This window comes from Bicyclus anynana, chromosome Z (genome assembly GCF_947172395.1).
Source record: "Bicyclus anynana chromosome Z, ilBicAnyn1.1, whole genome shotgun sequence".
NCBI lineage: Eukaryota > Metazoa > Arthropoda > Insecta > Lepidoptera > Nymphalidae > Bicyclus > Bicyclus anynana.
In genome coordinates, this window is record NC_069110.1 from 17,072,152 (window position 1) to 17,087,762 (window position 15,611).

Genomic DNA, 15,611 nt, shown 5'->3' on the forward strand with positions numbered 1-15,611 from the left:
TATAACACCTCCCTGCCAAATTTCAAGTTTGCAGCATAAAAAATAAACGACTTTCATTCGATCTTGCGAGAGCCTACAGACCTCCTTATTCCGGCCCTGGCGCAAAATTGGTTTGTAACAAATGTCTACCTCTCTGCAAAATTTCAAGTTTGTAGCATAAAAAATAATTATTTAATATTTTAATATTGGTGGGTATGTTAAGGACAACCAAAAAAAACTAAGTTCAGAAATATCAGATAAGGATAAAATAAAATTACTAAAATCCAGCAATTTGATTAGTTGCAAAATAAATACTTTATATTTCTGTTGTCCACCACACAACCACGAACACAGAATTTTTATTTTGAAGGATTATATTTTCTATCGATATAAGTCGAAGAAATAAAAATTATCTTTTAAGTCTGTAGTTTTTTAACATGTATCTATTATTCTGATTATATAATCTACCAAATGTAATCGGTCTATGACGCTTTAGTAATTGTAAATTTACAATTCCTGGCCCCCATACCTTTATTTATTACAATTACCATTATTTATTATAAACCACGAACATGAAACTGCTTCAAACAAATGAGGACTTCATAAATTAACTTCTAACTTTATTAAAATTTCCGTGTATACTGACTGAACACTGAAAAAGTACTCATTGTGTAGTTGTCGCTTGATTTTTGTTACATTATTATAATACTATCTTGCTAGAGGAGCTACCAACTATTTTATTGGAAATCGATGAATAAAAAACTCTAATTTAATTTTGCATTAAATTATGGAAGAACGCTATCGAGGTAAGTAACTGAAGAATTTCCGTTGGCATCATTCTTTTAAAAGGAATTCAATTTCTTATCTAAAATATTTATTAAAGGAACGTTTAATAATACTAACAGTCTGCATTACTAGTTGCAATATTTTACAACTAGTAAAAGCCAACGACTTCGAATGGGTAAAATTGAGTTTTCATCTATATTGAACGTCCTGACTTCGATCAGTTTGGGTGAGTTTATATTTTTGAAGTGGTTTAATGATAATCTTTGATCACAGCTAGTTACTACATTTCCGGCATAGTCCTAACATTCTAATCACATTAATATAATAATAAAACACGCATTTTCATAAATTTATATAAATTTTCTTTACCACTATCGTCCAATATTGTAAATGCCAATTATAACGACCGACATTTATGTCGTTCATCATCATTATCATGATCATCATCATCATATCAGCCGAAGGACGTCCACTGCAGGACATAGGCATTTTGTAGAGATTTTTAAACATCACGACCCCGACCCCGAGCTGCCTGCATCCAGCGGATCCCTGCGACTCGGTTGAAATCGTCAGTCCACCTGGTGAGGGGTCATCCAACACCGCGCTCTCTGCTGCCGGGTCATAATTATGCATTCCAGCACCTAAAAACCATAACGTCCATCGGCTCTTCGAAATATATTGCCACTACAGTTTCGCTTTTCGTTGAGCTATGCCGGTGACTTTGGTTCTTCTGTGGATCTCCTCATTTCTGATTCGATCACGCAGAGATACTCCTAACATAGCTCGTTCCATCGCTCGCTGGGTGACTCTGAGCCTTCATAAGAGGCCCATAGTTGTGGTAAACAAATAATGTGTTTAATGTAGTGGATCTATGACATTAAAATTAATGATCCAATCTTCTTTGTATATTTTTGTTTTCATGTTGTGACCTGTTGGTAACCTAATAAAAAAGAGAGAAAGGACTTACCCTGATCATGTTCAATGCGGACGTGCCTAAGTCCATTGAGCTTGAAGGTGAGCGTGAAGATGTAGTGATCATCACTGCTGTCGCGCACGATGAAGGAACCGTCGGGTTCATTCGACAGCAGCTTCTCAGCCGCCTCCACGGATATCGGACCCCAATACCAGCCATACTACAAACAAAAACTCCCTTCAACAACTAAATCAATATCGTTTACTACAAAAAGGCTTAGTTTACACGTACTTTGGAATCGTCAATGTATATCTGCTTGTTACTCAGGCAGACTAAATAGGCAAATTTTACTGAGCAGCAAGAGCCTGCCAAATTTTAAGTTTTTATTTAGCATAAAAAATTAAGGACTTTCATACAAACTTGCGAGAGCTTTTAGAGCTCTATAATCCGGCCATATCGCAAAATCCGTTCTTAGCGGATACCTACTAACTATAAACTACCTCCCTGCCAAATTTTATCTGCTTGTTACTCAGGCAGACTAAATAGGCAAATTTTACTGAGCAGCAAGAGCATAAAAATGTGAAATTAGCTTTTTATTAAAAATCTTTAAATAACGATTCTTCATTCTTTAAATAATAGAGAGTAAGAAAATTACTAGTCTTTTTGTAATTTACACGATGCAAAATGCGCATTGCAAATTCTATACGCATTAGTAAAAAAGAAGTAATAAGAATTAAGTTTCCGCAGTGATAGTTTGGAGTAAACATTGGTTATTTTTTGTCCCTATACACAAAAGGTCGAAAGATCACAAAGACCCATATTGACGTTCAGACGTGATTGAGTAACAACCATAACTCCACATTCCCATCAAAACTTACGCATTTACACACTTTCGTTAATACTTAAATATCGACAATGTACCCAGCGAACAACTAGCCCTGCGTGCTACAAGCGAAATTACAACCGACAAAATGATTTATTCTTTATCAACTTCTACGCTACGAGAGGTAAGCCCCGAGCAAACAACTTTGTTTATTTCTAATGAATCTTGACGTTCTTTCACAGTAATATTCTTTCATATTAAAAAAGCGTACCCATCCAATCGCGCTAACTTGTTTCCTTTTATCAAAATCAATACCGACGTTTATATTCAGCATAGCAGAATCGCAAATTAATTGAGAAAGCTCGGAAGTGCTATTGTTTTAATTTCTAATCCATTGATTTGGAAAACAGAGAAGGGTCAAAAGGATTAAATCAGCCCTTATGGATTGCAATCCGCTTTGCATCCTATAGAATTGATTGCGCGGCGCAGTTGCTTTTTTTATCTGAATTCAGATTAGTCATTCAATACTGAATAAAATTGCACAGTCAAGCGGATTGTTATTTGTAAGATTGCAGAAATAACAAAACTGTTTCGAACAGACTAATCCTGCAATGCAACCTTTGTTAGCGATAGCTGTTGATTTGATAGCTTTTGTCGATTGATACGGGTTTATGATAATCATTTACCTAGTATTAAATTGGCTACGTTACGTTTTAACTTGCCAATTTTATCCATTATATTCGAACAGAAGCTTTCGAAATTAATCTTTTTATATAATGAATATAAAAATTAATTGCTGTTCGTTCGTTCGGATTAACCGGATGGAAAACTCGGAAAATCAATATTAGTAATTTTGCGTGTAAACTAAGCTGCTAAAAATAGCTGACCCTGTTATTTCTTATTTATAAAATTTTATTTTATTGTGTGATCAATGCCCAAGAGTCATGACTAGTTATATATATATATATATATATATAGTCATAAGAACTAATAGTGATGCACCAAATTTTGACCTATTTGTCAGGAAGAAGGGGGTAAAATTTCAACAAATAAATTTAAAAATCCAAACATTAAAATCAACAAACCGGTCAAGTAGAATAAAACCGTTGAAAACGTATTGCGAGGAATTGTAGAAATAAACAGTTCATTGTAATTTTCACAACTTCAGTATTTTTAAAACAAGAGTAATCTATTCTCTGTGGAAACGCTCACCCACCATCAACCAACACTAGCTAAGTGAAATCGTGATCAGCTATAAAACACTCGTACAAAAAAAAGAAAAACAATATAGTCTTAAATCATACTTACATCTTTGACTTTCTGAATTGACGTGGCGAAGTCCATGATCGTATCCTCTTCATTTGCGGAGCGACGAGAGTTAGAAGGATGCGGAGACTGAGGCAGCGGAGGTAGAGCTCGCCGCACCGCCGCCGGCGGAGACTCGCGCCCGACCCTCTCCACGCTGTCGCTGTCACTCGACTTCCGCCACCGAAACAAATTGCAGAAGCTCTGCTTCAAATTCATCGACAACATCCGCACCGGAGACATCTTCACTTTGGCAGTCGGATTCGCTTTCTGAGTTTTATCTTTACTCTCCTCTAGAATGACACTCTCTTTCGATATATTCTCTTTGTGCTTCTTATGTTTGGTGTTTAGGCTCACTGTATTTTTATTTGCCTTCTTGTGGTTATTGTTTGTTTCCACCGTCCTGGGTAAATCGTTGCTCTCTTTCAAGAAAACGGCAGTCCCCGTCTCCTTGGTCGCGTGTCGCGCGTGTATCCCCACGTTTGTTATTATCGTGTTGCTCTTTTTGTTTATCGTACTCCGACACTCGGAATCGCTCGAACTGGAGTAGAGCGTGTGAAGGTATTTTCGCATTTCGCGCAGAGTTAAATGCAACGAGTCAGTGTCCGAGTCGGTGACGTTCTTTTTGCAAGACGAACTGGGTAAACTGTGTCTTTTTGTTTTGGTGTCTTTGTGTCTCGTCTCTTTTGACTTGAACACCCTTTCCGGTACAGCGCTACTGCTGCCTAATATTTGGGAACTGGTTTTGCCTGCACGTTTTCTATTACTCCTGGGTGGTTTTTTGCCTTTACCCCTTACATTACTGTGACTAGGACGGACCATATCAATGGGCACCGCGTAAATATCGCTGTCGAAGGGAACATTGTACATGTCGGTGATGTCAGAGGTCTTGGCTGACAAAGTGTCGTGCGAGATGGCCTGCGTGATGAAACTGGAGTCATCCGCTTGGAACTGGGACACGAGGGAGTTATGACTACTGGAGAGGCGAGACGAGAGAGAGTTTCTGGAGGAAGGCCTGTTGACCCGACACGGACTGAGATGTAAAAGTCTCGGACTCGCGAAACGGTGATTCAAGCACTGACGGCGTTCGTACAGTGATTCGGGTTTTAGCTTTCTTGGATATAAGGGAGAAATATGACTAGTGGTCATAGCAATATCTAAGCTCGATGATTTAGATCTAATTATATTATCATTTGTAAATACAACCGATGGAGGCACGCACACAGCCAAACATTTACTTCGAGTACCAACAAACGCAGACACACTGTCGATGTTTGTCGGTCCTGGATCATCCTGCAACAAAATATAACTGGTCACTTGACTTTAAAATCCGAACTTTAACGTTGTAAATGCGAATGTGCCACTAAACCGATTAGCGAGACATGGACTATATTTCCAGACTAGGTATATTTATTCCTGTATTCCCACGGGAACTACGCGAGTGAAACAACAGGGTGAACGCTACTACTTATATATATTAATCCATTTGCATTTAGCTGTAATAATAAATTAACATTCATGCTAAAAATATTGTTTCGTATAATTTTATTGAATAAATCCAATGTAATATTCCGAGAATCCAATTATATTAATTATAATCCAATATAATATATTCATTAATACCGAGAATATTTAAGCATGTTTTAACAACTTCCAAAACATTAAATTGAAAAAAGGCTTATTTAAAAATTAAAATGCTTACTTTAACGTTTTTTTTTTAATATATTCTTTACGTTAAAAAATGTCTTAGAGAAAAATAACTATCAAGTTGGATTTTAATTAAAAAACATTATCAGTACGTATCAAATACAGTAAATAAACAATTTCGTTAACCTAAAACTAAATATAGGTTTAGTTTCATCAACAAGCTCTCAGATAGGATGGAAACTATTCGGGCGTACATTTCACTACTATCAATTATAAAACGTGAAACAAAACAAATGAACGTAATGAAAACAGCAATATCAAGTTCTGCATTTAAACGTAATTTGTATTTTGTATCCCGTAACATTTTGTGAGCGACTCAAATAACTTGAATAGTTTGAACGCTCCTAACTCTACTTCCATCATTTTCAGCAGTGAACGTACGTGTGTATAAAATTTACGCGCAACAAGTGGATTCTGTGGCACGTCGGTTCTCTTTCTACGAACGCTAAGCCCTTATTTGCACGAGAGTTTTATTAACGGACGTTAAGAGTGTGCAATATGTAATTTGGTGGTTGCAAATGGTTCTGGATCTAAGATTCTGGAAAAGTTAGGAGCCTGATATTTGGGTAAATGATATTTTAAAGTGTTAGCTTCGTTATGAATATACAAAATACACAATTGGTAAAACTGTTCTTGATAGTTTATTTTTTTGGCACAACCAATGATAATTTTATACTATAGATAGGTTACGTGCCTACAAAATCACCGTGATCCGAATTTAGCTACACCACTGAGCGCACACAAGCACAACTTTGTATTTAATTCAATTAAATATTTATGTTTATATACTTTTTACACTTCCTGAACACACAACTCGACATCGTAGACGATATTTAGGTATTACTTGTTTAAATAACGTTTGTTTAATAAGCGACTAAATGAAAGTAAGGCAATTAATTATACACATTTGTGTACTATCTCTAGTATAAAATATTGGGCACAACACATTTACTAGTACCATTAAATAGTTTTAATATTAAGATATAAATTATTAGTTTTATTTTTTTATATAGTTATGTGTTGTGTTAACAAATAAATTATTTATATCTATCGAATCTGGATTAAATTTAGTAAAATTTGGACTTCGAAGCCCAATTTATCTCTTAGCAGAACGCAGAACAAAGGGTTTTTATATTGGAAAATCCCCGCTGGATATTTAAACGCGGACGTTGTCGCGGGTGTCGGGCTAGTTTATAATGAATATTGAATTGTTTCGTAAAAATCAATTACAGGTGAGGACACATATTTTGTTTTTCCAACCTTTTTAGTATACGGATTGCTTTTTAATATACGGATTAAAATTGTTGAAATTACCTACAAAGTTATGACTCACGATGATTAAAATTATAAAACATTACATTTATATATAAATAGGGATAACCTATGGCTTACTTGATTAATTAAGGAAATTTAATAATACTGTTCTGCGGTCAACACAGGCTTAACATGGGCTACGGTCTAAGTGAATTGCGTTTGGCGGCGCGATTAGCGGTAGCGTACCGGCTTCAAATTAATAAAACCAACACCATTAGCAGTTTGTTTAATAATCTCCTGCAGAGGCAGGCTTCTATCCATAAAGAAAAAGGGATCCTTATAGAATGTCTAAGTCACGCTGCTTCAACGCGCGTTATCTTGGGGGCTTAAGCTGATAATGGTTGTTCGTAACAATCAATATCAAATGTCAACGATAATGATGTCAACCAATGACAGTTTACTGTGCTGTTACTTCGAACATATTAAAATTGGAGGAAGTATGGAAAGCCCAATATCAAATCAAATCAAAAATCATTTATTTCAAGTAGGCTCAGTTTACAAACACTTTTGACACGTCAGTTGACTATTTGTAAAGATTCTACCACCGGTTCGGAAGGCAGGTTCTGCTGAGAAGATACCGGCATGAAACTCAACAGTTGCTCTTTTGAAAGAGTCATACAGTATTATAATTTACAATTGATAACAATTACAATTTGTTATAGTTTTATTTCCTGTGTGAAGGTGGAAGCTGATCCAATGGCCTCCAAGCGCTTTTATCTTTAAGGGACTCATCAATGTCGTAGTAACCTCGACTAAGTAAATGTTTTTTAACACATTGCTTAAAGCTATGCATTGGCAGGTCCATCACAGTCTTGGGGATCTTATTATAGAAGAGTACACCCAAACTTACAAAAGATTTTTTTACTCTTTGGAGACGATATGCAGAAATAACTAACTTATGCCCGTGTCTAGTAAGACGTGGGTTTAAATCTCCTTTTCGTTTGTACAAATTAATATTTTGTCTTACATAGACTATACTGTTATATATATATTGACAGGCTACTGTTAGTATACCTATTTATATATTTTTATTGGACCCTGGGACTCGTCTTGGAGCAATAACTCTATTCGCCCATCGTTAAAGTCGGCTATACGGCCCTCAAGCACTTGGTTAACACGATCGCTGTGCCGTCCGCACGATTTGAGCAATCACTCAGACCATACACCAATAGCCACGGCTAATGTAAAAGTGAACCAATTCTGTAATAGCTACGAGTATGACAACCACAGATTGTGCGGTCGATAGTAAATGCAAACATTGAATTTCGCGATAATACTGGCAGTAGGCATTAGCAACGAATTGAAAATGATACATTTGAAATTGATACTGATTGCCTTTTCACATTTCCCATAGCGAAAATGACCATTGAAAGACCTCTCTGGTAAATTAACGTAAGCATATTACTTACACGCTTTTGGGTTATAGTCTAATGTAACCATTGGTGTAACCGTTAGACCAATGTATCTGGTTGGTGAAGAAGTTTACAGTTTAAAGAGTCTGGTTCAGTCGTGACTGGTTAACCTTAACGTAATCATTACAATGGTGATCTGTGTATTGACCTAATTTATAATATTTTTTTCATGTGATAGGTAATTATCATATTATTTTGTATGTACATCAAACCAAAATTTGTTTATTTATAGTATACTTAGTTTACAAGCGCTTTTGAAACGTCAAGTTTGACTATTTAACTAAAGACTTCACCACCGGATCGAAGATCTGTTAAGCAGAGCTGACATTAATCAATTGCTCTTTAAATTATGATATAAAAACAATTAATACCTACTTCAAAAATATGTAAATGCAAGTGCATATCATTTAATTCTCTTAAGAAAGTAGATATTATTGCGGACTTGCTCGCTTAGCTTTAAGGCGATAAAAACAATGAACCCTTTCTTACATACGCTTTTGGAACCCTCGTAACTTTAATTTTAAGTTTTCGAATAATTATTATCACCATTATCATAAGTTTAATATTATTACCTGACGTTTCGAAAGAGCTTGTAAACTAAGCCTATTTGAAATAAATGAATTTTGACTTTGACTTTTTATAACGTCTGTTAAAAAAGCTCTCGTGCGAATGAGGGCTAACAAGGAACGTTTGACGGAAAGCCTTGCGACGATTCCGAAAGAGATGTAAGTAATATTAACATATTTTCATCTTTAAAAATAAACACGCACCATGCTGTCTATGTTTACACTCCTTAGACTTCATTTACATTATTCATAATCATTATCCGTCTATTTATAGGAGAGGTGATTTGAAGTTTAACCCTCCACGATGCTGTAATACGGTAGTCTTAGCTTAAAGTGCTCTCCGATGCACATTGATGTAATACTACCAACTACACACAAAAAAAATTTGCTAGCTCTAAAATATTAACAAAATAATAATCACACTAACTATTAACAAAATATAGCTTAGCTAAAAATACATTTAAACAAGCGCTTTAAATTACGTATGTTAAATATAAATCTAACTAGTAAATAAATAACAAAATAAATCTCTATTAAAACGAATAATTAATTCAATTATGAACTTTAGCACGTTATTCAAACTTTGTTTCAGATAAAACATTGCAATCCTTCTGACGCAGTCAGGTTATAACTAAAAAGTCTCCGGTTCGATATCCAGCTTGGACCAGTTATCAAAAGTATAAATTATCTGGTCAGGTGGAACCTGAAATATGGCATGGAGTAAGTTTCACTCATGGCTTACTACCAACAGGTTTGCGATCCGGTAATTTTACAGTCACGGTAATGAGTTAAATAAACTAATTTCCGGAAATTTCAATTTAAAAGCTGTTAAAAATGAATGATGTAAATGTACCTATATAGTTTTATAAAAAACATTTTTAAGTTTACAAAAATAAATAATCATGAAAATAAATATTCGGTAATGAAAATAAAAGCACTAATCAATATTTAATTAACTATCTACAAAAAAATACACTAAATGCAACATATAAACAAAATATGAAGCATACGATTTCTAAAGTTTTCATTTGTTTTTTGGAAATCTTAATAAAATATATGGTTTAACATTTTATAGATATCGGAACGTAATTTTAATTAAAAAGTTGTTAATAATGTAAGAATTATTTTTAATAAACTAAATATTCACGGATGAAAATATAACCACTAATCATCATTTAAATTAAATCTACAAAAGAATAAAAGGCAACAAACACACAACAATTTTTAAATGTGACGCGAACTTTATTTCAATGTCTAATATTTAAATTTGTGTATTGTAAATGTAATTTACAAAATTTGTAAAGTAATATCGTTACGCACTTTTAATTAAAAAGTAGTTAAGATTGGAAGAAACAGTTTTATAAAAAAATATTTTTATAAGTTGTAAATTACGAATCATGAAAATAAATATTCACTAAGGAAAATATAACCACTACTCAAAATTTAATTATATAATCAAATCTACAAAAAAAATCACTAAAGGCAACATATAAACTAACTTCTAACTAACTTCTGACGCAAACTTTCTTCCAAAGTCTACTATTTACTTTTCCGTCTAAATCTTACCTGAAATTCAGGTGGTGGTTCGATGGCAGTGATCACGGGGTTCATTGGGCCTTTCTTCAATGTGTTAAAGTAATCACCGCACATTCGCTCTGACATCTCCGTCGATTCACAGAGCGACAACGACCGCTCGTCGAAGTCGCTTTCTTGTAACTGCATATCAAAAACGATGACACAGATATAGAGTAGTGGTCACTTGAAAAGTATCCCGCCGTTTGACCTGCGCAGTACGGGACTTGTACAAATACATAGGGATGAGCAGTTACAAATAAAAGTTTAGAACTTTTATGTAGTGTTGTACATAAAATGTTGTGCAATGGCATTATATTAATTATAAGTTATATTAATCAGCGCCCTAACTGCTACTAGATTGAGCAATGCTAAGAAAAAAATCAAACGTTTACGGTTTAACTCTTAAGGTCAGTGGTTATCTTTTTTATATTACATTATTAAATTGTTGTTTTGTCAAATAATAGGGTAGTCGAATAGATTTTATTTTATTTACTCGAACGCGGCAGACGGTATCAATTATGAGCCCTTAACATTGGTGGGTATACGTTTAGGGCATCGCCAAAAAATAAGTAACTTAACCGTCACGTCCGTTAAGGGTTAGTTGGGTTAATCAATAGCTAAAACGAAAATTTATCGATTTGAGCGTAATTCAAGGATTAGAAAGTTGCGTATAAAACTAACATATTTCCTTGAATCTTTTTTTTGAACCTAGAACCAGTTAATATTTCTTTTTATTCTGAATAAAATAAATCTTATTACATAACAAACAAGAAATATTTTCTGACGATTTCCGCAAAGAAATAGCCATAATATACCCTTACTATCATCTTATCTATTAGCAGATCCCTGCGACGCTCGACTAAATTATAGGCTCTCTACCAAAACTAGCAACTTTGGTAATAAAAACCTAACGTTTTTAGAAATCCTAGTCTTTTCAAATTTGACACATTTTTCGTGCTCGAATGACGACGTTTCTTGATTTCTACTTCTACTTACTTATTTCTATAAAACCAGAAGTAAATAAAATATTTATATAAATATTAATCAAATATTTTTTTATTCACAAAATAAAGCTAACGCTTTAGCAAATTTCTGAAAGACATTTACTATCTCGGAAAAATGCATACAATACTTTTCATACCTGAAAACAATTAATTCTAAATGGATTCCATCTTTTGGTCACACTTAAACAAACAGGCAATACTACTCATTCGCAATTAATAATGATTTGTAAAAAGTTGCTATGTGCAGCAAAGCTTTAGTGCTCTTTTTGGCGCGACACCTATGTACGAGTAGGTATTGTTAACGCACCTTTGGTTAACCAATATACGGGTTGCACAAAACAGACAAAAGTTCGCCGGACCTATTGAAAAGCATTTCCGTGTCACATATTCGATATACGAGTATGCCTTTCAATCGAATCTCATACAAGCATATAGATTTTTCATTGCTCATAGATTTTGTAAGAGGGGACATTCGGAATTCCGAATTTAGGGAAAGGTTAAGGAAAGGAAGTGGCGCTAGTTGTTCTCATTTATTACTATAAGTCAAATTTTAACCGCACAAACTCACTTTGTCCAACACGACAAAGACGATTTAGAACCTACACCTATATCTATAGAGTAACTACAGCCAACCAAGGGCCCATTATCCGTCTTGGCAGCAGGCCACAGGCAGTGGAGTCTGTCTCCCAGAACTTTGTACCACATAGGGTGAAGACACGTAAGAAGCTCATTACCGCTGCTTGCAACGGCAGCTGGGCTACCCAGCTACCATTGCAAGCGGCGGTACACACGCTTCGACGCTTAGATCAGTATATGTTCGCGATAGTCGCATCATCATTGTCTATTTTAATAGATTTAATATTTTAGTAGAGGGTCTGGCCTCCCTCCTTAAAGGAGAGGGGATATGGAGCTTAGAACCACGCTCCTTTAATGTGGGTTGGCGGGATCACGTTAATATATAATTAGGTTAATGCGGGCGTTGTTTGAATTTATAACGACCACTATCTACTAATGACCGAGACCGAAGACTTAACGTGTTTTGCGAGACACGGGGTAACACCACCAGCTTCCGAACTCCGGGCTGAGAATTCTTATTAAATATTTCTTAGAATAAAGAAATGTTTAATATCTCGAATCCCGAGGACTCCGGATTAGAACCTCGCGAACCGAAACCACATGGCTAACCACTAGAACAATGACTGTCATTCCCTAACATCGACGTATAGGCCCAACATCACGTGCTACGTCCACTGGTCCTTGCACCAGTAGAGCGTCGGCGCGTTGATGTCGTTTCTTCGGACTTCAGCCACGACAGCGTCCTGGCCTTATTTTTTGCGTAATCTTCACTTTTGTGTAATTTCGACTTCAGACTGTCTAGTCTGCCCTACCCCTTGAGTGTGTTTGTAAAGCGCTAAGCTATAAATAAGCTCGTGAACGAAGTCCTGAATGAAACAAGCCTCGTAGGCTCGTAGGCTCGTAGACTTGTAGGGGGAGGTGGCGAGCATAGCGAGCGACCTCTGTAGCGAAACGAAAGTCGAGAAGGTAAAGCTGAATGAAAAGGTAATGAATGAATGAGGTTCATTCAGCTATATATACAAAAGCAATACTCGATGTACCAACAAACAAATTAGACATAAAGATAGAAAACGCATGTCATATATTACTTATTTATTTTAAATTAAGACAATGTTATTTTTTATAAAAAAAAAACATTAATTTAAGAGCAATAATAATTATAATTATTATTAGTTTTAAAATGACTAGCGAGTTATACCCTCATTTTTAATTTATTTGTTGGTAAATTGTTGTGTGAATTACACACTTAGTAGGGCTTTAATTTAGAACCCAGAGCCGTAAAGCCAGTTATAAAAAAAATATTCATGTACATTGCCAGAACGCCTCCAGTATTCCATATTTACATTGCCACATTGTATAGAATACCTGAATTATATAGATTGCCGGTACATACAATTAATAAATATAAAACTATACACATAAACAATACACATAGCAGGGAAGAACTAATAAATCTACACACATAATAAATATAAAATTATACACACATTACATGGGAAAGGTTACAATTCATTGCGTACGCTTATATATGCTCATATGAAAAAATGGTAGTATAAGAGCCTGTGAAGGCTAGACCTCCGGCGCTGATTATAAAAAGCCCATGTTTCTACTATAGATAAGTACGGATAGTTTGAAAGCTGCTACTTTTCAAATCCACAAAGTAGTCTCACTAGACTTTCTATCAATAAAAGAATTTTTAAAATGGTTCAGTAGATCCATAGTTTAAACCCCACAGCTTCACAAACTTTACCTCTTTATAACAAATAATAAATATATCTTTATAATAAATACATACACAATACACACATCATTATCTAGTCCCAAAGTAAGATTAGCTTGTGTTATGGGTAATAAGATAATATACAAGTAAATCTATATACAGTATACTACTATATAATTTTGTATATATACATTCCTACTAACCTAATATTATAAACAATCCTACTAATATTATAAACGCGAAAGTTTGTATGTTTGTTTGTTACTTTTACGCCGCAACTACAGAACCGATTTGGGTGAAATTTAAAACGAAGAAAGATAATACCTTGGATTAACACATAGGCTACTTTTTATCCCGAAAAAATTCGTGGTTTCCGCGGGATATTTATTACTCTTTATGAATGTTTGTTACTGCACTTCGCTGAAATTCAGAATTGAGATTATAGCCTGGATTAACGCATAGGCTACTTCTTTCTCGTGGGATTGTATTCAATGTATGATATTACTAGCTGACACCGCGCGGTTTTACCCGCGTGGTTCCCGTCCCCGTAGGAATATGGGGATAATATATATAGTCTTCCTCGATAAATGGGCTATCTAACACTGAAATAATTTTTCAAATCAGACCAGTAATTCCTGAGATTAGCGCGTTCAATCAAACAAACAAACAAACTCTTCAGCTTTATAATATTAGTATAGATGTGATTTCGCATAGACAGAGCCTCGGGCGTTTGCTAGATGCCGGAAAATTACTTCCCGTGGGTTAATTTTGTATCGGAAAAAGAAATTTACTAATGTTACAAACTTAGAATTGCATAGCGTTATCATCACACTTTTTATGTAAGATAGGCTTGCGTTTGGCAACAATCATGCCTGATAGTAAGCAATGATGAGGTCCAAGATGAAGCGCGCTTGCCTGTAAAATACCTATTCACTCTTGCCTTGAAGGTGCACAAATTGTAAGAAACAAACACGCCGGAAGGGTATTCCACAACTTAGCAGTTCTAATTAGAAACATTGACGCAAAACGTTTCGTGCGGTGAACGACGTCTTGCTGTTCTGTGGTAAAATGGCGATGAAGGAACAAGATTAAAAAAGTTCCTGTGCACACTCTCCAAAGTATATCCGGTAAAAGACCGATAGACAGACAAAGTTGCGTCAGTGTTGTAAACTTTGCACTTTCGTCCGTGTCAACGGTTCATTACCTATGATATGATTAGATCACTAATCACACTATCACACTAATATTATAAAGGCGAAAGTTTGTGTGTAATTGTGTAAGTATATTTGTTCCTCTTTTACGCTGCGGCTACTGAAGCGATTTGGTTGAAATTTGGAATGGAAATAGATTTTACTCTAGATTAACACATAGGGTACTTTTCATCCCGGAAAAATCCATGGTTCCCGCGGGCTTTGTGAAAAACCGAATTCCACGCGGACGAAGTAGTATTGTAATAAAAGCGAAAGTTTGTATGTAAATGTTTTAGTATGTTTGTCATTCCTTTACGTCACAAGTACTAAACCAAATTGGCTGAAATTTATAATAAATATAGACCCTATAATATCCTGGATTAACACACTCTGAAAGAAACCATAGTTCTTGCGCGAATTACGAAAAACTAATTGTAATTATTATGCTATCAAATTTTTTTGCTCAAAAACTACTGGATTTGGCTATTATTTGGGAAAAAAATGTAGAAACCCTATTTCAAGCGGACGAAGTCGCGGGTATCAGCTAGTACACATATATAAATACTAATATAATGTATAAACACACACAGATAATAATAGTATAGTATAACAAAACAAAAAAAAAGAAGTTTAATATGAATAAAATAAAAACATACTAAAATACGAGTATAGACTTTTAATGGTAGGCGTCGAATCGAAGCATACCATTGAAAGTCCGCATATTCGCATCGTAAGCATTTA

At 34.9% G+C, this 15,611-nt stretch overlaps 1 protein-coding gene across 3 annotated transcripts in view; it reads right to left on the bottom strand.

Annotated features, from left to right (window-relative positions):
- Positions 1-15,611, bottom strand: part of LOC112053529 (uncharacterized) — a 61,395-nt gene that overhangs the window by 41,904 nt on the left and 3,880 nt on the right. For 2 of the 3 annotated variants that reach the window (XM_052890620.1, XM_052890621.1), the window contains exons 2-4: positions 10,372-10,521; positions 3,810-5,099; positions 1,733-1,898 (exon numbers count right to left, since the gene is read on the bottom strand). In XM_052890620.1, coding sequence (XP_052746580.1) covers positions 1,733-1,898; positions 3,810-5,099; positions 10,372-10,521 — 1,606 coding nt within the window. The remainder of the gene's footprint in view (positions 1-1,732; positions 1,899-3,809; positions 5,100-10,371; positions 10,522-15,611) is intronic. The other variant, XM_052890622.1, reaches the window with a different exon arrangement.